Source organism: Centruroides vittatus, unplaced genomic scaffold, assembly GCF_030686945.1.
Source record: "Centruroides vittatus isolate TY-2023 unplaced genomic scaffold, ASM3068694v2 contig_2104, whole genome shotgun sequence".
Lineage (NCBI taxonomy): Eukaryota > Metazoa > Arthropoda > Arachnida > Scorpiones > Buthidae > Centruroides > Centruroides vittatus.
The window spans coordinates 964,397-990,158 of NW_027121305.1; the positions used below are offsets into that span (position 1 = coordinate 964,397).

Consider the following 25,762-nt stretch of genomic DNA (forward strand, 5'->3'; position numbering starts at 1 on the left):
GGTGGTGCCTCGCGCTTCCGCCGCGTCCGCGACCTTCGACCGGCTATTTGTATCGCGTGCCACTCGGCCGCGAGAGCGTCGTCCCCTTTTGTAAATATTGGCGGGAGAGTAGTCGATTCGATCGCCCGCACCCCCACTCCTCCCCCTCCATCGATCTCCTGGGTCCTTTCCGGGCTGGAGGGCCCCAGAAGGAGAGGTAGGGCTCCCCGTTCCGCCGGGGAGCCAGGGGGCCCACCCGCACCGCTACCCGTCGCCCGCCGACTATTAAATTAAGGCCGTCGTCTCTCGGCCGGGACCGTTTGTCCGGCGTCATCCAGACACTACCCAGTCGACCGGCCATAAATCAAGCCGGCCTGCGCCCGTAATTATATTTCCCGGTATGTCGGGGACAGCTGAATGGGGAGGTAGAGTAATGGAGTGTAATATGTCACAAGATCATCCGTCTCTCCCGTTTTTAAGACGGACGTTTGGCAGATGAGTGGACTGGCGCGCCACGCTTCATCGGAGAATTATTCCGTCCGGATGCCTACGGCTCCCTCCGCGGCTTATTACGTCGGGTGGCCCCCGTCCCTCTTTTCCTCCCGCCCGCCGGAGAGGGGACGGGGGGAGGAAGAAAGACCCGATCGGGCCGGGCGCTCGACCGCCATCTTTCTTTCTTCCCGCGCCTAGAACAAGAGACAAAAACGCGTATCGAGCGCGCGGCGCGGGGGGATTAAGGGGCGGTGAGAAACGGCATTTGGCGATAAGCCGCTCGGCCGAGTGCGCCCTCCGCACGGCCGACGGGGCCCGGGGCCGTATGCTTTCCGAGGGAATAAGCGTCGGCTTTAATTTGGTATCGGATGCGTCTGTGGCGCCTGCTACTTTCCCACGTCGGGTCGCGAGTCGGCGCCCCGCAGATATTGACACAAGGTGGCGGAGCGGTAAGATTGAGGAGAGAGAATCCGGACGCCCTCCCTTCGCTTCCCTTCTCTTAATCGCGTTTCGTCGGTCGGTTCGTCGCGCCCGCGGCCTTCGGCGGCCCAACTTAGATTGAGCGCCTGGGGCCATACCCGATTTTTGGCGCGTCGCGTACCTTTCGGCGCGACGGTCGACCGCGCGCCACTCAGTTCCAAATCGCTCTCCACCCCGGAAAAGTTTAGGCCGCGGCTTTCCTCTTCCACTTCCACCATTCGAAAACCAGGGAGGAGCATTCTAGTATTTAGAAACGGTAGGAGCGGGAGCGCATCCATAGGATCCTACGAGAAAACACCCTAAAGAGTCGTTTAGAAGAAAAGTAGGGAAGAAAAAAGAGGAAGGAAGGAATAGTTAGGTTCCAATTGTTTAATGCCAATTTAAATGTTCTAATTCTAGAATGGAAGGAGCTTTAGTCAAAGGTGAGCCAGCGCCGAACCCATTGTGTTTTATGCACCCCTAGCCTACGTCTTCTCGCGCGGTTTAACTATTTATAGAACTAAAAACCAACTTTGTTCGTCCCCCTAATTTATTCGGTAAGTTCGGGATTAAATAGTAAAAAAGAAGAGTAAAGAAAGGTCCAAACAAAATTCGAGTTCGCCCCCTTTCTGGTAGGAGAAAGGGAGGATTCGGAGAAAGAAGAAGAAGAAAAAGAAAAAGAATAAAAGTTATTCGGTGCCAGGACGGTTACCAAATACGAAACAACGTTAGCGCTCGATACACAAATACTTATAAGAAGAGGGCGGGAGGGAGGGGTGGAATACATTTTTTAGTAAGAGACTCGTGGCTTGTAGTAGAGGCGGGAGGCCATGGGATCGGAGGAATTTCCAAAGAAAAACATAAGCGGGGAAGTGCAAATTTGAGGGTCTGTCGATAGCGAGTAACACAAATCGAGAGGACCCTCGAAAAATAACGGTTTTCGGAGAGACGGGTGGAGAAGTATCGACTACCGACTTGCGGAGAGATCGACTTTAAAATGCCTTCTTATAAATATCGGAGGAGTTAAAATGTGTGACAGAAAGGTAAAGATTTTCCCGGTCCACGAATCCGGACTCCTTCCCCGAAAAGGAATCGTCGGGGAAGAAGAAAGATGGGCCAATTCAATTCCGGAATATACTAGTTTCTATCGCACGCGGCAGGGGGACATTCGTCATATCCGAAGGACCCCCTTTTTTTGTACGGGCTTAATGCGATTTTCTCTCTTTCCTTAAAAGGAATAGCGTAGGACTAAAGCACGCGCGTGTTTTCCACCCTTTCCGATGTTAGGCCTGGGAAAAAGACCGCACGACAACGATCTCGTGCAGGGATCCAGCACGAATTTGCCTAAAATTCTATCCTTATTGTATGAATCTCGGGTACTTTTCCGTATTCCGAGAAGAGGGAGGGAGGAATTCCGGAAATTGCCAATTCCCTAACAGGTCGTATTCATTAGGCGACGGAAGCGCGGGTACCCAAATAGGGTGGTTGTTAAAAATAACAAAATAAAGAGAGAAACGTTTCCTTTCCTTATTTGTTATTTCTACGGAGGAAGAAAGTATTATTATTGTTATTACTATTATTAATTTAGAAGCGGCGTTCGATCTCTCCACTCCTCTCCAACAATGTGGCGCGGATTCTCCGGAAAAATTACTTTTCTTCTTTTTTCTAAAGGAAGATCGGGTTTCGGGATCTACGTTATTAAAATTTTCGTTCGTTCCCGTAACGGCCACAGGGGAAGGAAGGGCGCCCTAGTCGTTTTAAGCCCGTAGGCCGTTAATTAAATGGGAGATTCCGGTTAGGAAAAAGAGTGCCGGCTGCTTGTATACGGGAAATTACGCGTTAGTATTGACGCGTAACGTCGTAAAACGAGAATTTTTTATTGTCGTCGGCGTAACTCGGCATGTGTTGGCGCATGAGACGAGAAGTCTCGAAGCGTTTCCGGTTTCCCTTCCGAACGTAAACGTTCGGTCTTCGCGCGCGGCGTCGGCGTGGTCGAGGAATCGGAATTCCGATGCGGCGCGAACCGGCCGCGCGGAGAGGAAGAAAAATGACGAAGGTAGCCGAAAACGCACCGAATTTCCGGTTCCGTTTCGTTTTTAACCCGATTAATCTTCTACCGGATTTTCTTTTATCGCCCAAAGTTAAACGAATCGATCGTCGGACCGGAATCTCGACGCCGTCGCCAGAGGTGGAGAAGATTTCGGTACGGAACTCGAGACGGGGTGCGCCAATATTGCGTAAGAGTGGATTTTTTCCTCATCCCACGTGGCCTGTAGGTAAGCGACGTATACCGTTCTAGCGCTTTCCTCACGTAGACACAAACTTCTACACGCTGGATGGCGGACAATTCTAAAATCTCCCTCTTCCGTCTTCTACGGGGGTAGTCGGAAACTGCCCTAGGTTGCGAGTAAAAAAGGGGTAACCGTCTACGCGCCCGGCGCGACGCGGGCCTCTTGGACGACGGAGGCGACGGCACGAGAACGGAGAAGCATTTAGCGGAGGGAGCGATAAATCTGCAAATCCGGGCGCCCGACGGAGGAATATTAATGGAGTCGACCGGTTTAAGAGAGTTTCGTTAATGAGGCAATGAAACGCCGCGGTCCTTCATTAAGCGCCGAGTAATGGACGCGCCGCCGGCCGTAATTAAAGACGGCGCCGTTGCCCCGGCGCAGCGCGCGCGTCGCGCGTCGCTACGGTCTTCGGGCCGGAAGACGGCGAAGATGGGAGCGCCGGCGGCCCGGATACCGGCGCGGTGCCGGAGCCCGAACGGACGGCGTCGATGGCCTTCGATCGGCCGGCGGTGTCGAATTCCCGGCCGTCCGCCGTAGCGGCGAGCAACGAATTTCTCCTCCCCCGCGAGACCCGGCGCGCGCTCTTGCTCGGCCGGGAAATCACACATCCCGAGGTAAATGCGCCTCGCGAGGATCCCGCTCTCCGGAAATCTAGTTTAATCTGCCTACAGCAATTGAAAATTTACATACATCAGAGCCGAATAAAGAAACGGATAGGGCCTCTGGGATGCGGAGCGCCGCCGAAGTTTCGGGCCGACTCCGGCCTTCCCGAAAACAATCATCGTGATTTATTCGTCTGGCGCGCTTCTCTCTCCCACCCGCGTCGCCGGCCGCGTCGCTCGCGCCGTCCATTAGCTAACCTTTTACTCTCCGAGCGCGCGACTAACGGCCTCCGACGCGTTACGCCAGGGATTGGCGCGTCCGTACCCCTATGAGGATTATCGCCCGACCGACTTGCGCCGTCGCCTTCCCCCCAAACGGACGTCCCACCCGCGCTAACCGCGTTAGTCGCTCCCGATCGCGTTTAACGGCATCCGGCTATTCCGTACTTATCAGTCTATCTAATTAGCGGACGCGGATGGCCGCATTCGACCGCGCGCGCCACCCCAAACTCGATATTAGCGACGCGACGACGAGCGAACTGATGGATCTCCCCCGACGCACGCGATAGTTTGCGATACGCCAGGAAAGTTCCGATTCTGTCAGTTCCTGGGGAGGAGAAAATCGGCGGAAAAGCCGTTTCCAACCCCGTAGAAGAGGGAAGTTTGGGAATTTCGCGGTGGAAAAGAGAGAGAAGTCGGCACTTACCTGAAGAAGACTGGGAACAGGCGTCGAGGAAGCTGTACGGCGGCAGGTAGTGATGAAAGAGAGGAAAGAGGGGGAAGGCCGGCTCCACGCCTCCCGACGCACCAGCCTTGAGGCCCAGAGTTCCGGCCGCCCCGCACCACAGGCCCGGGTAGTAGGTGGGGAGGCCCTCGGCCGAAAAGAGGGGGAGGGCCGGCCCAACGGATGCTCCCAAACTGGAGACGGGAAAGGAAGGACCGGAATCTGAAAAAGAGAGAAAAAAAGGGCGAATTTAGCGCCGTCCGACGGACGTTATTAAGGAAAGTGGCCAACTAGTCGCCGTTTATCCCGGCAAATCAATCCGGCGGTAATTTGACTAGCCGCTTCGCCCGCCATCTCCGGGGAAATCAGGACGTCGGCCTTCTCTAACGAAGCGAATGAATATAAAAGTACGCGGGGGACTCCCTCCTCCGCTCGTTACTTACGCCGGACCTTTCGCGCGACGTTCCCTACCCCGTCGGAAGGAGTCCCCGCGCGCCCGTCTCCTTTCGGACCCTTTCTAACACCGACCGTCTTTCGAGATTTGCCCTTCTCTACCCCAACGCAGAAGCCTTTTCTGGTCCCCCTCCGTTCTAAGCCCGTTAAACTCGAGTTTGGCCGAATTTCTTCCACCGGAAGTCCTTCGATCACTTCCGATTCGACTGGGACATAAAGTTTTCCCCGCCGAAAGGGTGGAAGTTTCCCTCAAGAACGTCCCGAATTATATTCCTTTTTAAAGGTTTTTAACAGGATTATTTCCGAAACGCCTGGACTTTTGAGACGAGATCCCACGTCCTTTTTTATCCGAGGAATCTACCGCGGAAATGGCTCGTAGCGCGTGACTTCCGGTCACCCGGGCCTGGCCTACCCGGAAGAGTTATCTCGGAGTATTTTTGAGTTTTCTTCCACCACCCCAAGCGGCTGGTTTGCTCCCCTTTACCTATTTGGGTGCGAAAGACCGGATAGAAAGGGGCGGTGGTCGAAGGAGGGGTTTTCTTCGCTCGTCCCTTCCGTCTCTTCTTCCTCTTTTCCTGGGTCCGGTTGGCAGGACGGAATGGTTTACATTCCCTTTTTTAAAATGAATTTTTGGGGGTCGAAGATGGACGAGGGTGGAGAATCGACGGAAGCGGAATCCGAAGGGAAGGAGACGGGCGATTCTGGAAGCCGCGGTGTGGAACAGTCGGGAAGGAAGGGGGCGCAGAAAGCGAAACTAATTGAGAGGAAGAAGAGGCGCCGGGCTCCGAGGGAGGAGAAGAGACGATAAATTAGGTGGGGAATTGGACGCGGGATTAATTCATTTGCGGCCGAGTAAATTGGGGCGTCGGATAATCCCGCTGCAGGAGGGAAAAAAACGCGCCGACTAATAAATTTGTCCGCTAATTCGACTCCTAATTGCCGCGCCGTCGGAATCCGAACTGCTCGGCCCGACCCTAATCCGGCGACAAATCCGGCGCGAGACCAATCCTCTTAGCCATTGTTTCGCCGTCGGAAGCCACAGGCCGTTCGGACTCGCGCGCGCGCCCGTTCTCGGGCTGCGCCTAATCCCGGCCACACGGGGTCTGCCTTAACAAGCTTATTACCTCCGGCTTTGCCTTCCCGCCGCCGACAAATTGCCCGCGCCCGCCACTTCCTGGGGGACCATCCGACCCGCCGCACGGCGATCGCCCTCCCCGTCAATTACCGCCGCCGTTTCTCGCCCGGCCCGCGCCCAAAGGGGAAGAATCGGGCCGGAGGGGGAGAAGGAGAAGCCCGGGAGACGGCGTGAAATGACGGAGCGAGAAGGGAGACGTCGGGTGACGTTTCCACACCCGGTCGACGCTAATTGTGAGAAATGCGGAGCCGCACGCAATCTGTCAGAGGAGCGTCGCCGATAACGACGATTACCGGGATTAGGCGCGGGCGCCGGGTCCTTCCGGCCTCCCCCCAGTCGTCGGACGGCCTTCCCCTCCCGTCGGCCGACCACAGATTTGGCCCGCGGGCTTTTTCTCCTTCGTTCTTCCCGTTTTACCCACTTTCTCCGCACTCTCCTCAGACCTGAATCACGAGACGGCATTCGAACGGGATTTGGCGTCGTCATCAATCTTCCCTCCGCCCGTGCACTCGTCGAGCGCGTCTACACCGGGCGACCTTCGCCCCTTTTTTCTTGTGGCAAACTTCGTCGTTTTTCCCGAGGAATTTCCTAATTTTGCACCCTCCCCCTCCTTCCCGCAGCCCGCAAAATGTATCGGGAAGCGTCCCGGAAGAAAGATTCGCTCTCCTTTTTCCTTTAGGCAATTACGTTCTCGGAATGCCATTTCCCGATATCGGAGTTCTGGAAACGTAACCGGGCTTCGACGTCACTTCCGATATACTGCACGGGACGTCGATTAGACCCGACCAATCCTTTTAGACCCGAATCTCACTAGCTTTTTCAGGGGAAGGAAACGAAACCGTGACTCTCACTTTTGGCCGGTGAGATCGGTTCCCGGATGCGGTACGAAGGAAGAAGGGAGGGCGCGAGGACGGAAACGGTAACAGGACTATTCGTCCTTCTATCAGTTTGTTTTCGAGATAAACTACCAGGGGGAGAAATAGCGTCGCCTTATCTTAATCCGTTTTATCTCTCTCAAGGTCCGAATCTGCACGAGCAGCGCCCGAGTTCCGGTCCGGATCCGGTAGAAACCGCGTGCCATTTTCCGAGAGTAGAAACGGAAAAACGCACGCGACGGCTAGAGGAAACTTTTTCGGAGGACGGGGGCGAAGGAAGGGTTTGGCGCGCGCGCGGCCGGGGAGGAGGGCGAGCGTTCACTCACCTTCTCTAGATCGTTTTGGAGTCACCACTCGAAAGGCACTTCCCATCTCGCCGAAGCTGACTCCTCCGTTTTCGGACGACTTCTTGGCCCGGTCGGACGTCACCGGTCCGCTCATGACGTCACACACGTCCGAGGCCCACGGCCACTTTCGCGTCCGGAGTGGCGGGATGGCCGGACGGTCCCGAAACGGAGCCTTTCTTCTGCCTCCCGGGGGGGAGTCGGGCGCTTGGCACCCGCTTTTTTTTTACTAGAATTAGCGTAGGAACCGGGACGAACGAAGGGAGCGTCTGTCGGAAGATGCGAAGAGAGCGACGAGCATCCCGACGGCGGACGGCCGCTACCAATCTGCTGCTTTTTGACGACTGGACCAGTCAGGAGTGCGGCGCCCGAGGAGCTGACAGCCAATAGGATGGCTGCGCGGCACCTACACTCGGCGGTGGCTCCACGTTTCTCGCCGGCCTCTACCCATTCGCTCGTCCGAGCGCCAACGCTTCGCGTTCGTATCTTCTTCTTTCGCTTATATCACTCGCGCCGCGCTGGCGCGCCACGCCACGCGTCGGCTTCTGAGTCCGGGTTCGAAAGGAACCGGGAGAAAGAGCGCCCCGGAGAGAGAGCGAGAGAGAGAAAGAACGGGAGAGTTGAGTTGAGTCAGACCTTTAAATGGGTGATAATGGCAGTAATGGAGGGAATTAGGGGGAAGGCCCGGCACGCGTCGACACCCGACGCGGGACGCTAAATCTTCCGAGAGATTTCGACCCGTCGTCGCCTGGTCGCCGGAAAAAGTGGGGTTATTTGCCGTATTAAGGACTGGAGAAAGCTAAAAATTCAAATATAGGAGCGAAAAAGCCCGCCGAAGTAGTCTCTCGGCCCGGGGGAGGGCACGAAGTAGAAAAGGCCCGAGACGGGATTTTATCCGGTCCCGGAACGAAGCGGCCGATTAAATCGAAAAGACGACACCTGGCGTGGTTTGGCGGCCGGAGGCGAATAAAAGTAGCGACGCGGTTAGCGGCAACCGTTTTTCGGTAGCGTTTTTGGGTGCTCGACTGCCCTTCCTCGTTACGCTCTCTCCTCTATCAAATATTCATGGCCTTCCATTGTGTACAAATAAAGAGAGTTGACACCGCCCCGACTGCGACGCCCTCTGGCCGGCGACAGGTGAGCCGCGGTCACGTGACCGCCGTTCTGTCTTTGCGGAGGCGGAAGACGCGTCGCCCGTTGGGGGCGCACACGCGCCACTTCCGGGCCCAGAGAGGGGAGGGGAGAAAATCGCGGAATCGTCCGTCCGTCTGTCCGTCCGTCGGTCCTCTGGAGGGTCGATACGTCGTCGTGTGTACGAGTCGACGGCCCGGCGGGGCGCGGAAGTGGCACTCGGGATCGAAGGGTGGCACGCTAGCCAATCCGAAAATTCAATCTTTGGATGTGTTTACAGAACAATCGTAGAGGAAATCGATGGCGACTTTCATTTACTGAATCAACAAAAAGCGCAATTTGCATTTGTGTTTGTCTTTCCAAAACGATCCAATCCTCTAAATTAGCCTCTGCCCATCTAGATAATTGACTTCCGCCGGCCCGAATCCGATCGGGCCCTGCCGTCGGGGAGCCAACGCCCCCTTTCGGGAAAAGATCGGGAAGCAAACATTCGAGATCTCGCACCCGACACTTTACGAGAACCGACGGATGGCAATTTATTTTATTTTATTTTATTTTTTCGAATCCGGATCGGTCGATCGGGATTCTCGATATATTTTTACGGAAATAAATTTTTGACAAATACAAAAAAAAAAAAAAATGGCGGAATGGCATCCGTGACGTCACAAATCGTAACCACGTTCGTGACTAGAATTTACCGACAGGGGGCTCATCCGTTAATGTCTATAATTAATAATTAGGACGGACAATCGCGTAGAAGGGACGATGGACGAAGACTCGATTAGCAAATGGACGAATTGTTAAAAACCTTACTGATTTTTATTTTCTGGTTTAATACGGTATCTTCTTTATTAAATCAATAATAATAAAAAAAATACGCAAAAATCCCTCTCCGTTGAAGCCATTTTCGCTATGGAAGGACACGGAGCTTTCGCCGATCTCCAACTAACACCATTAAGCAAATAAGATTTCATCACATTTTATCGACTTAAAACATTTCATTTAAACTTCTATTGAGAAAAACAGCGGGGAATTAAGCAACGTTACTTTTATCCTCATATCGATCCACAATCCGTTTAATGTTTACTGTTTAATCTGTAATCGCTTTCATTTTCTATCCACATAGTTTTGCTTCCTCTGGTTACTTCTTAGTTTTTATTAACCCGGCCACTGCATATTACTGCATGTAACCATATCTGGAACGTGCATAACTCGTTGCTTACACGTTATTCTTTCTGTTTATAGTCGCATATTTTGTGTAATTGCGGAATTTTCCTGTTAATAATGGACCTACGTTGTGCTCGCACGATGATGATAGCGCTGAAGTCCCGGTACTGTTTCTACCAATTTCTAGCTGGCTGGGGGCATTCTTCCGTGAAAGAAATGAGCTCGTTTTCGCCGGGACCACATTTTTTTGGCAAGTCCACGCGCCGCTGCACGTGACGTAACTTTTCAAAAAGTCGAAATATTAAACAATTGTCGGCCGGTGTTCATCACCATCGATCGGGTGCAGGTAGGCATACGATCGTTAGTAAGAGAATCGTTAACCGTTAGTCATTTTTCGGCTCTCTCAAGAAGTAAAGATAACAATGGACGGGAAGTAAATGACAAAAGTTACTATCTGAATTTATAACGTTATCGATTGTTACCCAATTTCGTATCCTGTGTCGCACACCTTACCCGTGATTACCCCCCTCGTAAAACTTTATTCGTGGAAGACAATGGCGATTCTCCCATTTTGGGCATTATTTCTGCATCGTAGGACTCTTTTGGCTTCGATTTACTTACGTTATTAAATTAAATCCTTTCCAGATTAGTCCGACAAACGATAAGACGGGACTAATCTGGTAATTAAATATAGCACTAACGTCTTAATTTAATTATCATTATTATTATTATTTTTTTTTAAAGGATCGTGCCAGTTTGAAAAACTTGTCTGGAATCCCGACGTATTCTTACGTCAGTTACGTGGCGTGACGTGCTCTAACAGCCAACCAATTAGAGTTGGAAAAAATTCAAAATTTTTAAATCGCCAGATAGAAAAATATTCGGTGGACGTAAAATGTTACGATAGTATATTAAATAATTAAAATTTAAAAGTTCAATTTTAATTTTACGTTAGAGAAAGCTTTTAAATAATCGAAATGTTATTAAATGTTCGTTTAGGTATTTTATTATTATACAGTAATTATTAACAGAATCGATTCCTTGTTTTCTCGGGAATCGATCAATGTACAATTTGTACAAACTCATCCATAAATAAATTTTAAATTAAAAATATATAAAATTTTCTAGAAATTATCGAAATTATTATTAATTAATATAAAATCACAATAAATCGAATAATTTATTACTCTTAAGTAACGGGGTTACGCTCTGTCACATCGCGCGCTACTGCTACGCGGCGCGTAACAACGTCGGATCGGCGCGGAATCTCAGTAATAATATACAAAATAACACGTTATTACGCGACGATGCGTAACTTCTTAAAAATTTACAATTTACTATAGTTTGAAGGGGATGTTTTGAATTTAAAATCTTCTTAATTATACGAATCTAGTGACGTTAACCTGGAAAAATTCGAAATTCCCATTATAGATAAATCACTTTGCGTAACGATAAGGAGATTGTCTTGCCGACACTCGTTACTCTCCGAACGTATCGACAAGATGTTAAGCTATTCTACAGACAACGTGGCTTATTCCTGTACCGGTTACGATTCGTATTATACTGTTTTAAAGTAGAGTTACCCATAGGCCATCCAGGAATAAGAGAGATGACTCGAAACACGAATCGAACCCATGATAATTCCATTTAAAACCCCATTTGAATTCATATGGGTTCATAATACATGAGTTACGAGAAGATTTAAAAATAAAATCGTTAGACCAGACATTGTATTTTATATTATTCTAAGCCCTTTTGTTTCGTTGTCGTTCCCTAGGGGAGAGGAGTATCGAGTCGCTGCCGACACAAAAATAATCGAAGTTTTTCTGGCTGCAGAGCGGAAGAATATAAAAGTGAGCATTTCTTAAATAGAATGTTAATATGTCTACACACGGTTTACGTAATCGAGAGCGTCAGCCGTTTCGTCACTCCGTCACTCACTGCAATATTCGCACTAAACGAGAACTTGTCAGTGTCTATCTAGACTCGACTTTCTCTTCTTTCCGTCCTCCCCGCCGACAAATGGATTCGAGAAAAGTTTTCGGACAGGAGCGTATTGTAAAGAGGAGAAGGGCAAAGGAAAGGGCACGGGTCGACCCATCGACTAAAGTGGGCCTAACGATCGGGACGGTGGCGGCACCGTCTTCGATCGCCTTTGAATTTTTCATGGGCTCTACCGCAGACGGAGCCTCCGTCGATACCTTAATTACGCGCTCATCCGATCGAAATGCGTACCATCCCTTTTTTACTCTGTCCAAAATCGAGTTACGCGTTACACGTCTGGGTTACGTCGGCAAATCTCCCTTCCTTTCTAGTTAAACAAACAATTGAGTGCTTCGAAAAGGGTAATGCTTGCTTTAAAAAAAGGGAGGGGAAGAGAAGCGGGAATTCGAACCCGACATCACCAATACTAACCATGATTTTCTGTTTGCTCGAACACCGAGACGTTACTTCTTAGGAACTGTTTTTTCCTACCAAAAAACAAAATGGACACAACGCTTATCGTTCTCTCGTTTAAATTGCATTTCCTATTTGTATCCCATAATTAGTTAATCGATCGATTCTCTTCCAACAAATGTTTTTCGTAACAAAATACGGAAATTCGATCTTTCCGCCGTTCTGGAAGTGTTTACACTCTTACAGAATGGATCGGAAAGGGGAAGACCGTCCGGGAGAAATGAAGAAAATAGACGTGAAACGTTCCCAGTCAGGACGAGCAAACTTTTTAGTCCGACTTCATCCCTTGTTCTTTCACAGAAAGGCGGAAAAAAAGTGGAACTATTCATTAAGATTCCCCCTCTGTTACTAATTGCAAGCTGAGATTCCATGAAAATTTCTCAAATGAAGACAAATCTTACGTAGAATCTTGGTTTTCCTAACTTCCCATTTAGAAAACCTCAAGAATTCCGAGCTGTGGCGCCGTCTTTCCTAAAGATAAATCGTTTTCTATCCGGACAGACAAACCTAACATATCAAGCTGGGAAGAATCGGACTAACCGATAATGCCACTAAACTTTTTAAGGACCTATCGGGCGAATTTCGAGACGTTATCGAACTTGACAGACCAGAGATTCCATTGGGATGTTCGAAAACTCGTAAATTGCAGAGAGTGAGAGGCGCTCTTCACGGAATTTCTTTATGGATTTTCTAAAGAGTAAGGCACCCATGTTTTCCAATTGTGGTTTTTTGTCTCTTACTTGATTAAAATGGGCGCGGATTATAGAGAGGGCTGGTCGCGTTGTCGAGTCGCGAGCCGAGAATTCTCTCGCTACGAAGAATGAGGGAACTTCTACGCTACGTCTGGAATTGGAAATTCTCTGGTTGTTTCGAAATGACGCGTGCGGTAGGCCCGAATCGACTCCGGGCAGCTTTCCGACCGGAAACGAGCCAGGCCCGACATATCGCTAGGTGGGGAGGCGAGAGTCGCATCCCGCCGCTTCCGAGGAATGCGACGACGCCGTCTCGACTCGGACGTAATTACGTCTTTCTCGTCTCCTAGGAGATGGCTTCCTGCTCCGACAATTAGGCTTCATCTTTCAATTACTTGGGCCGGTTCCGTAATTAAGACATTTCCTCTCCGTCGGGGATCCATAACCCGGCGGCGCTGGGCCTAATTTCCTCCGTCGCTTCCCGGAACCCGCGCCTCCTCCGTCTTCCTCCCTCCCAGACGACGGCCCGTCCCGATGCCGAAATTGGGACGTCCCGAAGCCCGATCCGTCCGTCGGGCCCTACCCCCGACTGCGACTCTCGAACGGGCATCCGACGCCCGTCGGCCCCGTCGTACGAGGGTGAGAAAGATGTCTCCCTCTTCGTTTCGTCGCCACCACCCGCTTCTATTGCTTTTAATGAGCCGATTTTCGCGGAACACCCGGGGTCGGCCAATTGCTCCGGCAGACCGGGCGACTCTGCGCTCTTCCCGCCTTCCCGGACGTTTTTCGCATCCCGCGCGCCGCGACGCCACGCGTCCAGGGGGGAAAACAACCATCCAGGGGACGAACCCTCGACCGGAAGATTCGATCGCACAGAAAAAGTAAAGAGGAGAGAGAGGACGAACGCGTGGTCGAATCTCAAATACAAAATCGAAATTCCGTAAGGGGCATTCGGAGCGTTGCACATCCTAATTCGAATTCCACGGGTTAAAGAGGCAAGAAATGAGTGTTTTTAGGGGTTCCATCCGTCGACATTTTAACACAGGAATGCTCCGTTACAATAATCGGGGCGAGAAGAGGCGAGGCGCTGGAAAGAAAAAAGGTGAGGAAGGGTGCGGGTCCCGTAGCCAGTTCGGCATTTTCGGGCCGCGGAAGGGGGGAGGGAAACACAAAAACCATTAAGAGCGCCAGTTAAGCCGGGAGAGTATCAATCGTGGGACAATAACGAGGCGGATGGCAGTCGGGACACGAACTCGCCTTTCACTCGGTTCTCGTCGCCACGTAACACGTCGTTCTCTATTCACGGCCAGTGGGATCTCGGCAGGTGCGACCGACTTCTAATGGTTCGCCTATTGATGGGGATAAGTTGCGTTTGTACCTTTTTCTTCTTTGCTACCTAACGTTTCAATTTTCGCGATAGCGATCCGCGTTTTAGAAAAGAACTCTTCCGCCTCCTTTCGCACCTGTCGCTTCCCGTAGTTCGTCCTTAGGCGGCCCGAACGACCCGGTGTCGCGCTCCCCGATGGCGTGACCGACGGTCACGCACCCTCCGGTGCCGCCCCGCGCCGCGGTCACGTCGGCATTCCGACCGGATTTCCGGCGCGCTCGAAAGCGACGCGCGCCAACTCGGCGAACATTCGGCCCGACGCTATCTATCCGATTTCGGCCTAACGTCGTATATTTAATGGACGGACGCTAATCGGCCTTTCTACCACAGCCGAAAAGATGAAAACCCGTAGGCGTGCGGTACGAACGACGTAGGGAGGAGGAAAGCTGGCGGCGCTCTCGCGAGCGACGCGACGGGCGCTGCCTCTCCACTCGATCCTGTATCGCCATCTGGTGAGAGAAAACGAAAAAATCCGAGATAAAGTCAAATCCCGACAATTAACGGCTTCGATAATTATCGACGTGGAAAATCGCTCCCGTCTCCGCCATTTTTTTTTTGCTCGTCCCTTACTTAAAATTATCTTGTGGTTTATTCCTGCCTTTATTCCTTGTTTTCCCGGAAACTGGCTCCGATCCTCGAGACTAATCTTGACGCGGTAATTGCGGCAATTACCCACCCTATAAAATAATTCTAGTGAAGCGGATTTCTCCCTCTTTCGTCATTACATCCTTTCCTTCCAGTCCTTCCTCCCATAACTTATTCCACTGTCTTACAGGGTTTAAATTGTGTAAAAAACAACATAACCTTCTCAATTTAACATTTCTCAAACAATAGAAAAAAAGGGGGGATCTACTGAAGTCAAAACAGGCTCCTCTTCGTCTCGTTTCCTCTTTCTGACACCAAAACAACTCTTCTATCGGGCGCGAACGAAGAATTTTGTCGCTATATTAATTAAAAGCCATACCGCAACACGTAAACTGACGTCACAATATACTAGACGATTTGAAAATATTCGTACGTAAGCAAAGGCTTATAAGTCAAAGAATACCGATTAAGTAAGTGCACGTGTCCATGCGTATTATGTGCGTATACACATAGATCACGGCCGATCTGTGTTTCGTACGGAAATTGTTGACCCTGTACTCTGTTAGGAGCCAAACAAAGGCGAATTACTTGATAATTAGAAGGTCGTAGGGACTCGAAGCCATTTCCTTATTAAACTTCCTTTTCTCTTCGATTTTCATACCCATACACCAGATTTACTGCGTTTAAAATGGGAGTTTTCTTCCTTCTCACGTATACCCTCGTGGTGAACTCCATCTTTTCGTATCGTATCCGCGACCCTTTACGCGAGAATAATTTTCCGACTCCCTCGAATGCCAGCCGCTAATTATTTTCGGTTGGTGGGGGACTAAAAGTCGAGCCAAAAGACAGCGTAACGCGTGACATAGTCAATCAAACCGTACGTCGTAACTAAATTAGGTCGCGACGTAGTCGGACTTCTGTGTTTCCTCTGCAAAGATATAACCGCTTTGCCAAAGGGATTGCCTTATTGTTGCTTTAATTTCGATCGTGTCAACAGACGGGCGCTCTTCTCCCCCTATTGAAACCTGTAGAACGTGTTTTCTACACCTAGTCTACACTTCGCGTCGCGTGTGTATATAAAAAGGCACAATGGACGTAGGCGTGAAAACGATATATAAAATTTATACTTAAGCGTGTTTATTTTTGCCCATTTAACTATACGCCCGCGTGCAACGACAGCACATAATACACCCCCCAAAAATAAACACGTTTCATTAAAAATTCTAAAATTCATTATTATTAATATACTCTAGGCGTATTTGTCTGTCGGTAACGTCGTATAACAGCGATTTCGTTACGAATTCTACTTGGCTCCACTGGGCCAAACATATTTTCGGTCTCTGTACGAGTGAACGTACTGTACTTTTAAAGAGAGGAGTTATAAACTTCGTTACCTATTTGGCACAATGAATTTTTAAATACAGGTGATGCCAAACTTTGGAAACTGGATCGGTAAGGCATAAAATAGATCGATTTTAATTCTAAAAATCACCACAATGAGGCGCTTGTGGTGATTTTTTTGGCCGCCAGCTGACACGCGCCGATTATCATCTGTGGGTTACCTAAAATGCCCTCTTACAACGATACGTACCGTGAAATTTACAAATTGCCGTTAGCAGGACCAACTTATAAGTATCAAGCGGCTGCCAACTGTAGTATACACCCAGTGATACTAAACACGAGCACGTGATGGTAGTGGTAAAAATACAACTTGTCACGTAGTAAACATTCTATAACTTTAAAGCAATTGAATGGTTGTTATCGTGGGCATTTCGAAATATATAAAACAACAGAAGAGGCCTCCCCATATTAATAGGCCTGCAATAGAAATATTCGTACTTAGCATATACGGAAGGGAAGGGAAATTTGAATTACACCGAAATTAGGATTTCGTACGTGTTAATTCGCTAATGGGAAGGAAGGAATTGCAAAATCTTGGTGATCGACGATTGTAAACATTTTTGTATCTTGTCAACTAATTGCTTTAGGGGGAGATAATCTCTTGTATAAGTGTCAGCCATCAAATTTGGAGTAATTATCAATTACTTCTGTTTCCACCCGGGCTCTATCTTGTTCCATTGCAAATCTACGTATTAACGGAAGAGAAAATGTATGTAACCAGAGCAGTTTTAAGCACTTTTGAGGCCTAGGCCCGAGACATTATACAGATTTAGTGAGAACAAAGATAGTAGTGAGAAGTGAGATGAGGTCTTTAAAAGACAACGGCCTCATATGACAGCGTGTTAATGAGGCCCTGCTTGTAAAGTTCTATCTAATTGATGCCTTTCTTATTTTTCACTGCATCGTCGGTCAGATTTGCACTAATTGAAGCCGTTTAGCTTCTTTTATAAATAAGGAAAAGAAGGAGTTGTTTTTGTCATAAGAATTTGGTATTAAGGCAATAATACCTATTAGAAAACAATGCCACACCACATACACCCCATTCGAATCTCTGAATCCAACTTTGTTCCCCTAAGATTTTTTTTTTACTCTTCAAATCATCTGTAGCACAAAATACCGTTATAATATGACTTATAGGAGATTAACACGATTATTATAGTGTTAACCTTTAAAAAACACACAAGAAAGAGTAGATTTGCATGTTTATCTGAAAATCGATATGCATAATTAATAGGCGTACAATACTGAAAGTTTTTGATTTTCATGTAACAATTTTAACGTTATGCAAATGACTTGTAAGATGTAACTGTACAATAGAGTAAGGCATTACACCGAAGGATTCTAATACAGTGGCACAGAACCAGGCTGCACCCAACTTTCAAATTGTGTTGCATCTTCGTTTCGGATCAGCAAACAGTTATAAGGATAGTTAAATCCAAGTGCTATATCTTTTCACTTATAGTCTCTATTGTTTTGCTTATCTTTCTGGAGAATTTCAAAGAGCAGGTGTGTTCGTTATCTGTGTTTGGCACGCGTGTAAGCTATATCATTCTCGTATGTTAATAAACATTGATTATTTACTAAATTTATTGTTATATTTGACTAATTTTAATTTAAATTTTAATTAAGCCCGTATTAGCTTTATAACGCCGGAATTTGTTGTTGTAAACGTAATTAACACCGTATAGAGTGTAAAATTTCCGAATAAGTTGGTATTTTGTGAATTAAAACTCTTGTAAATTATTTAAAAACGAGTTTAAAGTGAAAAATCTAATATATTGTTAATAAAAAAAAATGGTTCAATTGTCCACGTTTGAATATGACAGGAGAAAATAAAAATGGCCGCCCTTAATAAAAAACTGAGTGAAGCTCCCCCTAATGGAAAATAATGGCGATTCTTTTTTTTAATTAATAAATCTTCGAATTTTAATTAATTGATTTAATTACAGTATTTGTAAAAGTAGCCATTTTAATACTTCTAACAATTTTATAAAGCGAAGACGATGTGGGATTCGATTTAACGAAGGTTTAATTGCAAATTATCACCAGAGAAATTCGATTTCGTGCACGAGAATGGCATGTATCTTGTGTATTTTAATTCTAAAACAGTTAAATCACAACGGAATTTAATACCTGCTAAATCCATGCAAACTTATCACAGATAAAATAAATATTTCTGCTAATTTTTGCCATTTTAGTTTGATCGAATTTACTAATCTTCATATCAGAGGGGGGAATACGATAATTTCCGAAAGGATACGAGATTACACTACATTAATTGTGTAAAAATAATAATAAAATATAAAAGTTTATCGAAGTTTTACTATTGTGTGACATACCTCACCTGTGAGCTTCGTGTGGCAAGTAGCAAACACCTGCCTCCCTTGTATAAATAAATAGAAGAAAATTTCGGGTGATATTTTCGGAAATTCAAACCTCGACAGGGACAATTTGCATAGAAGAAACAGAAGAAAAATGAATCTTTGTAGAATTACGACAGTTTTCGTGTCATACAAGTTGCATTCTTTGCAATGCTAACTTGACGTCCATCAAAATTAACGTCTAATTTACACGTGTGTTTATTTTAATTTACATTCACAAGGGATCGTTACTGTTCTAATAAAGAAATCCGAAATGAGTTGATAATAATTCAGGTGGCATTATACACTTAATACTCGTAAGCTAATCACTCGACACACGCACAAAAAACACATCTAACAGCGAAGAGGTAGGTAAATTTATACTCGGGTAAACTTTAACACGTTGACTGCCACGTGACTTTTTAGGATTCTGTTGTAAAACGCCAACTTAATTTAATTCTCACGCGTATAAGTCACTCGCAACGTAAGGGCCTTAGGAGACAAAAAAAAAATCCATACAGGGTTCTAGTGTGTTTCGAGAAGTGTATAGGATGAAGGACTCGTGTTTTAGTGATTTGGATGTTTGTGCATCACGTAATATAAAGAAAGACGGTGTTAATTGAAATACTTGACACTACACTGGAACCTGTGCCAAGTGTTGTGTGTATTATGTTTTATCTATATTCCGGGTTTTACTTTTTTTGTTTTAATGGGACGATGAAGTGAATTTTGTGCGTTTTTCGATACAATACAAGTAGACAGCTGACGAAGATTTCTCTTCTTCGTTGTCGTCCGATAGATAATTTATTGGAAGCGTAACGCGCATACAGGCCGATAATAATTCGCGTCGCAACGCCTGGATCGATACCTGACTTTATTCGATAGAAGTAGAAGGTACTGGCTTGTGTGACGTCACCGTAAATCGGCCGAAAGCGGGCCTTCTTGGCGCGCTCCGTCCCCAGGCGAAGGAGGAATCGGTGGCAGTTTCTTCTTATCGCCTCCACCTTTAGACCGTCGAGTGTCGAGATAGGAGCTAAGTGTGTCGGATTTCGATCTGCCGACGGCCACCTGCGCCCGTTCCCACTCGGTCCGATAAGCTCCGCACGCGGCACTTCGGTCGCGGTCGGTTGAGCCCACTAGGCCCCTAACATCACTCGACAGATGGTCGCGTGCCGTCGCGGACGATCGGAGCGGCGCGCGCTCGAGGCCCGATACGCTGTCCGCGCGACACACGGCCATACAGATTTATCCCTGACAGCGAAATTTTATCCGCAATCGCCGAAATGCCAGGTGCGATAACGAGTTATAAGCGTAATTTGTATAAATGCTGTCGTTTAATCACACCTTCGCTCTACTTTAGCCGATCGACGTCTCGCTCGGCGCGGCGCAGTCGATATAAACCAAGGCAAACGCGCCGCGCACGAAATCAAACTCGTTGGCTTCTCTCCACACGTCTTTCTTTCGTTAACGACTTTCACGTACTTGGCCAGATTTTAAGCTCCCACATCGAAAAATCCTGGCGCTTTGGCCAAATCGGTATCGGCGTCGTCTCCCCGCGTTGCGTCGCGCCGTCGCCCGACGCCCGGGGGCCGAAAGGGTCGGATGCGCTCCTCCGCCTTCTTTCGGATTAGGACCCGGGGCATTGCGAGGGGATCCCAGTTCGTGCTCGACCACGCGCGTTAAAAAGTCACCTGGCAAACGGGATCTTTGGGTCCCGCGCCGGCTCTTCGTCTGGCGTCTTCTTCGGGCGCTACGCTCTGCCGATCGCGCAGCTGCCTGGCGAACGCGCGGCCTATTGTTGCCACGCCATTTGACGTTTGCCCTCTCGGCGGTAAATCTCGGCCACAGAACCTAATAGGTCCCACCATCCACGACCCGTTTCGAATGGAAGACTCTCTAATTCACAGAAACCACGCGTCGCGCAGTCCACGCCGGCTACGCGCCATCAGCGCGCGCTGTTATCCGTGAGTTGCAGCGTCATTTTAGGGTTTTTTTTCACTCCCCCGTCACCTCTTACAACTAACGATTCGACAGAATAAAAATTGAATCCTATCTAGTTTACGACAATCGCTAAAACCTGAAGCACCCGCAAGCGAAAGTTTCTTCCATCGGAGGTTCCATCTTCCTCCGAAATTAGGGATTCTAATTGGAAACTTGTGGAAATTTCCGAGCCCCCAAAGGTCCCTACAAGAATTGAAACAAAAGAAAACTCGACTATCTGTCGAATTATCGGCCGTCGTTCGTCCTGCGACAGGTGACGTTGTTCCCAAACGGGTGTCGCACGACGGATCACGCGACGGAATCCACACCCTCCCGGATCGTGTCGGATACGTGATTTCTGCAGTTGGCCAGAAAATTTGTATCCCGGGGACCGGCCCGGTAACCGTAGCAACGGCCTACGAGTCGTTACGGAAAATTGAGGCGCAATTAAAAAGGCGAGGCGGGAGTGATTTCTGTGTCGGGGTGGCGTAACGAGCGTGTGCCACGTGCCATCTGTGGTCGCCGGTTATCACTCTATTTATCTAGAACGAGAACGAGAACCGGGCGTGATCACCGATTCCGACGGCGTTATCTCCCCCTCCCCCCCTCTCCGCGGTCCCTTCTTCGTCCGCAACCTCCCTCCTCCAATTCGTTTACGGGTTGCGCTCTCGTCGTCGGCGAGATCGGGAGACAATCTGGTCCAGACCCGATCAGATTTAGCAACAATCCCGAATCGTCCCTCCCGGTGGCGCTCTTCTCCCCGCCCGTCGACCAATGGCGGACCCCGTCGAGGCGCCGAATCGGGTTCCGCGGTCGCCAAGGCAACCAAGCCGCCACGTGAGTGGACGAGTCAAAGCGAGGCAATTGTTGGCGGCTGCGCCGATTTAAAGATTTGGAGGCGCGAGTGACCGGCAGTCGCGTCCGGTCGTCCGGCAAACATGCCTCGCTCCTTTCTGGTCAAGAACAAGAAGAGCGCCGTGGAAGAGCCGCGGCCAACACCACCGCCTCTCCTCGGAAAGGGCCCTCATCCCCGGACGGAATCACGTTACGGTAAAGTCGCATCTTCCTCACCCTTCCGTTCTACTCCTCCCGACGTTCGTCGAATCTAACTGGAGTTTCGTCCGAATTTTTCAGATTGGCCCACCCCTGCTCCTTCGCTCCCCCTCCATCTGGGATCCGAACTCTCCTTCGATCCGTGCGGGGCCTTCCTCCTACGTTACCTAGTTCGAGGCCTACATTCGTCTTCTCTCCCCATCGATCATCTTCGAAGGCCCATCTCGGAGGGTGCCATCTCCGCGCCCCTTCTCCGGCCCCCCTCTCCGGAAACTTTTCTAGAAGGTGAGTGTTCTTTCCCGCTTTGTTTTTTTCCTTCTCGCGCGACGGTTCCTGGTCTGATTTTTGGTTTTTGTGACAGATGCGCAAGTTCCTCAGTGCGTCAGTCCGTCCACCAGAGAAAACACTCCCCTGGTCGACGGTTCGGGCCCCGTCGGCCGTCGGCCCGTTTCCGATTACTCGATAGAGGCCCTGCTGAACCCGAGCCGTAAGGAAGGGATAGCCGAAACGGTGGAGTCGGAGGTCCCTCGCAGCAAGGGGGTGCTGAGAGAAGAGAACGCCAACGTTGTCCCTGCCCTCCTCTTCGCTTGCGCCGATTGCGGAAAAACTTTCGGCACTGCCCACGGACTGGAAGTGCACACTCGCAGATCGCACGGTGGTCAGAGGCCTTTCGCCTGCCTTCGCTGCAACAAAACTTTCGGACACGAAGTCAGCCTGGACCTACACAGGGCCGTACACAACAACGAAAGAAGTTTCGAGTGCAAACAGTGCGGCAAGAGCTTCAAGCGATCGTCCACTCTGTCCACCCATCTGCTGATCCACTCGGACACCAGGCCCTACCCTTGCCAGTACTGCGGAAAGAGGTTCCACCAGAAGTCCGACATGAAGAAGCACACCTACATCCACACAGGTGAGAATCTTCCCGCCACTCGTCTCGTGTTCTCGCTCGGATAATCGATTCGTACGTGTTCCCGTTTTCGGACGAGAAAGCTGACGTTTTCTTTTAAAGGATCTAAGTCGGAGGGTGTGGTCCGCGCGCTTAAGGATCTGTTACGCGACACTCGAAATTCACAACTGAATTTTAACTTATCGAAGGTACGGTACGTTTTATTATTCATTACAAATTCAGTACAACTCTATGGATGTTACTTCCGCATCGGGAAAATCTGCCGATCCCCCTTCTGAAAAAGTGAAAACGTCACGTAGTTTGTAATTGTCTCGAGGTAGGGGTGAGTTTCGGTGGCATTTTACCCCCGTTTGTAATCCTTTTGTTTGGTTTTCAGGCGAGAAACCACACAAGTGTACCGTCTGCGGAAAGGCCTTCAGCCAATCGTCGAATCTGATAACCCACACACGCAAGCACACCGGATTCAAGCCCTTCGCCTGCGACGTGTGTCCCAGGGCCTTTCAACGTAAGGTGGACTTGAGAAGACACCGGGAGACGCAACATCGACTCTGCACCCCCATCGAATATCCCGGAAGGGAGACGTGCGCCGAAGATCTTCGTCCTAGTTGTCGAGTCTCCCCCGGGGTGGACGTAGACTGATTTGTATGCGTCTACCCACTGTATTGTACATAGTCTTAAAAGTGTATTTTCGTGTTGCAAATAATAATAAAAAAAGAAAAAAAAGCCCTCGTTTCTCTGCGCATCTTCCACGAAATTCTTGGATGGAATTGTCTTTCGCGACAGGAAATGATGTTCGTTAGTCGGACGCGCACTTACAAATTTCCTTGTCCTTCGAGCCACTTAACTGTAATTGCGCTCGAATTTCTCTCCGCCACTTGCTCGTTAGCGCCATCTGGCGACCTACAAACGTATCAACGCTTTCCGGAAAAGCCCACCCCCGTAAGAAAGACAAACAAACGTGCAGGAGGTTTGGCTATTTTATTTTCACTGTTCTGGAAAACCGGGTACAAGGGGCAACTCCTGGAATACCGGAAAGGCCCGAATGGAAAAGGGGTCCGGTAAGTAAACGACGTGGTGTTACCCGTAGAAAATGCGGGCCGAAGGAAAGGATGCGGTTGGGGCCCGAAATCTTCATGCTGATCCGTCGTGTTGCGTCTGCTTGTGTCTTCTAAGATCCACTTTTCTCTGAAAGGTCCTTCCGCACGCTTCGCAGGCGAACGGCTTGTAGCCGGTGTGCTTCCTGCCGTGTGTGATCAAGTTGGAGGACTGACTGAAGGCCTTCCCGCATACGATACACAGATAAGGCTTTTCTCCTAGAGGAAAAAAACCCCGTTAGAAGGCGCAAAGATGGAAGATGGAGGCCCCAAAACCACTCACCTGTGTGGACATAAGTGTGCTTCTTCATGTCGGACTTCTGGTGGAACCTCTTTCCGCAGTACTGGCAAGGGTAGGGCCTGGTGTCCGAGTGGATCAGCAGATGGGTGGACAGGGTGGACGATCGCTTGAAGCTCTTTCCGCACTGCTGACACTGGAAGTTTCTCTTGTGGCAACCCTGTCGGAAGCGGACGACGGGAAAATCCCTGGGAGCCCCGCGGAATTCGTTGTCTTCCGCCTCCCGGGCCGGTGGCTCGGGTGCGGGCCGACGAGGATACCATTCAGTGGGGGAGGCGGGAGGGTTGGAGCCGAGGGCCAACTCGCATCTGCAGAGACGTAAAGGCTAATTAGCCAATTAGAAAGGCGCTTATTCGATTAGCTACGGCCATCTTTCGTCCGTCGTCCGGGGATGGCGCCACCGGGGCGTTTTCTCGTCAATTAGACGGATTACGCGGTTTTTAATGGTCCCGGACTCGGGGTTACGGTCGCCGAGGGATCGGACGGCGTCTGTCTTTCGTTTCGACCTTTAATTAGATTTAGACAAGCAACCGGGCAAAAAGCGGAAGGTCGCAGTTCGTCTCGTCAACGGCGATCGTCTTCCCCTCCGAAAGTATCTGAGCAAACTTAAAAAAAACACCCGGATAATCGGGTTAGAACCGATCTTAACCTGCCCGCCACTAGCCGCATTTACGACCGATAGATGGCGCGACCGTCGTCTTCTGAGACGACTGTCGCGCCATCTCAGAAGACGACGGTCGCGCCATCTGTCTCCGATTTGCATCTTAAAGATGTAGAAAGTTCTTGGCTCTTATTATTATTTTTTTAATAATTGTTTTACCGATTTCGGAACGGGCTCAACAGAAAGAATGTTTCTCCGTTTGGAAAATAATTAACTTCTTCGACATTTTAAAAAATCTGGAACAAGATTTGTCCAAATCGAAGAAGCCAACGACCCCGTGGAATCTGGGTTTTCCAATTGTCTCGTCACAGGACCCATTTGTATGCGCGTGTGACGTCGCGGCATTCGTCCTTCGTCCCGGAGAACTTCTTTCTTTTCCATTAATAGGCAATAAAAAATCATATAATTAATTTAATAAGCAAATCGAAGGAAGGGATACGTGACTTGGAGGCAGTTTTAGCCGGTTGCCGCCTGACGTGAGCGATTGTATCGAGTTTAACATCATACAAACGCCTGTTATTGAGAAGCGAAAAGGGAATAGGAGACAGAAAGAACCTTTCGTAAATAACTATAATTTAGTTACAATGGAACGGCGGGAAAATACATTTAACAAATGTTACTCGGTTGAAAAATTGTACGAGTACCCCTCTAAACAGATTCCACTCTTTTTATTGGTCGAAGTGGATTTAACACGTGCCAAAACTTGTCCGACAAAAGTGCCCCTGTATCGATTTTTTCAATCTCTATTATTATTATTATTATTATATTTGCACAATTCGTTACTTGATACTCGCTACGGTGGAACCTGCGTAAACCGGACCCGAATATTTTTCCGTTTTGAACAGGTTGTCTTTCTTTTTTTAACACAGAAAATCACCCTCTTCCGATGAACTTTTTTCCCGTTTAGTCAGGTTTCTGTTTTAGATAGGTTTTTGCCGTATATTACAGGTTACAAATATACACACAAACATCAAAATATTCGAAGAAACTGGCATTCTACTTACTGATTTTGTTTTATTGTTTAAAAATCGGTAAACGTTCCCGTATTACGATCTGATTAATAATTGATTTCTGGAAGCCGTCGTAAAGCGAGCCTTAATTTACACTAAGCTCGGTTTATAAATTGAGGTTACGTTCTTGGAAATAATTAAAATTACACAGGTAAACGAACACTTCATGCGATCGTTTACAATAGTGATAAAACGGAGGTCGTAAAGCGAGCGGTCGTAAAGCGA

General features: G+C 48.8%; 2 protein-coding genes across 2 annotated transcripts in view; one reads left to right on the forward strand and one right to left on the reverse strand.

The window, feature by feature from the left end:
• The window catches only part of LOC136970706 (zinc finger protein 493-like), a 57,350-nt gene that overhangs the window by 19,923 nt on the left and 11,665 nt on the right, over positions 1–25,762 (reverse strand). Inside the window, 5 exon segments of the mRNA XM_067265173.1 lie at positions 4,530–4,769; positions 7,337–7,572; positions 21,599–22,287; positions 23,612–23,787; positions 23,852–24,174. Coding sequence (XP_067121274.1) covers positions 4,530–4,769; positions 7,337–7,572; positions 21,599–22,287; positions 23,612–23,787; positions 23,852–24,174 — 1,664 coding nt within the window.
• LOC136970670 (zinc finger protein Gfi-1b-like) lies at positions 21,354–23,164 on the forward strand. The gene is made up of 4 exons (XM_067265130.1): positions 21,354–21,564; positions 21,649–21,852; positions 21,929–22,477; positions 22,851–23,164. The coding sequence occupies exons 1-4, from the start codon at positions 21,453–21,455 to the stop codon at positions 23,111–23,113; spliced, it is 1,128 nt and encodes a 375-aa protein (XP_067121231.1). The 5' UTR covers positions 21,354–21,452; the 3' UTR covers positions 23,114–23,164.

Bases quoted from the DNA above. Each gene is read 5' to 3' on its own strand.
- LOC136970670 (XM_067265130.1), top strand. From the start codon at position 21,453: ATGCCTCGCTCCTTTCTGGTCAAGAACAAGAAGAGCGCCGTGGAAGAG. The intron at 21,565-21,648 runs GTAAAGTCGCAT...CGAATTTTTCAG, and splicing joins CCGGACGGAATCACGTTACG to ATTGGCCCACCCCTGCTCCT. The intron at 22,478-22,850 runs GTGAGAATCTTC...TTTGGTTTTCAG, and splicing joins GCACACCTACATCCACACAG to GCGAGAAACCACACAAGTGT.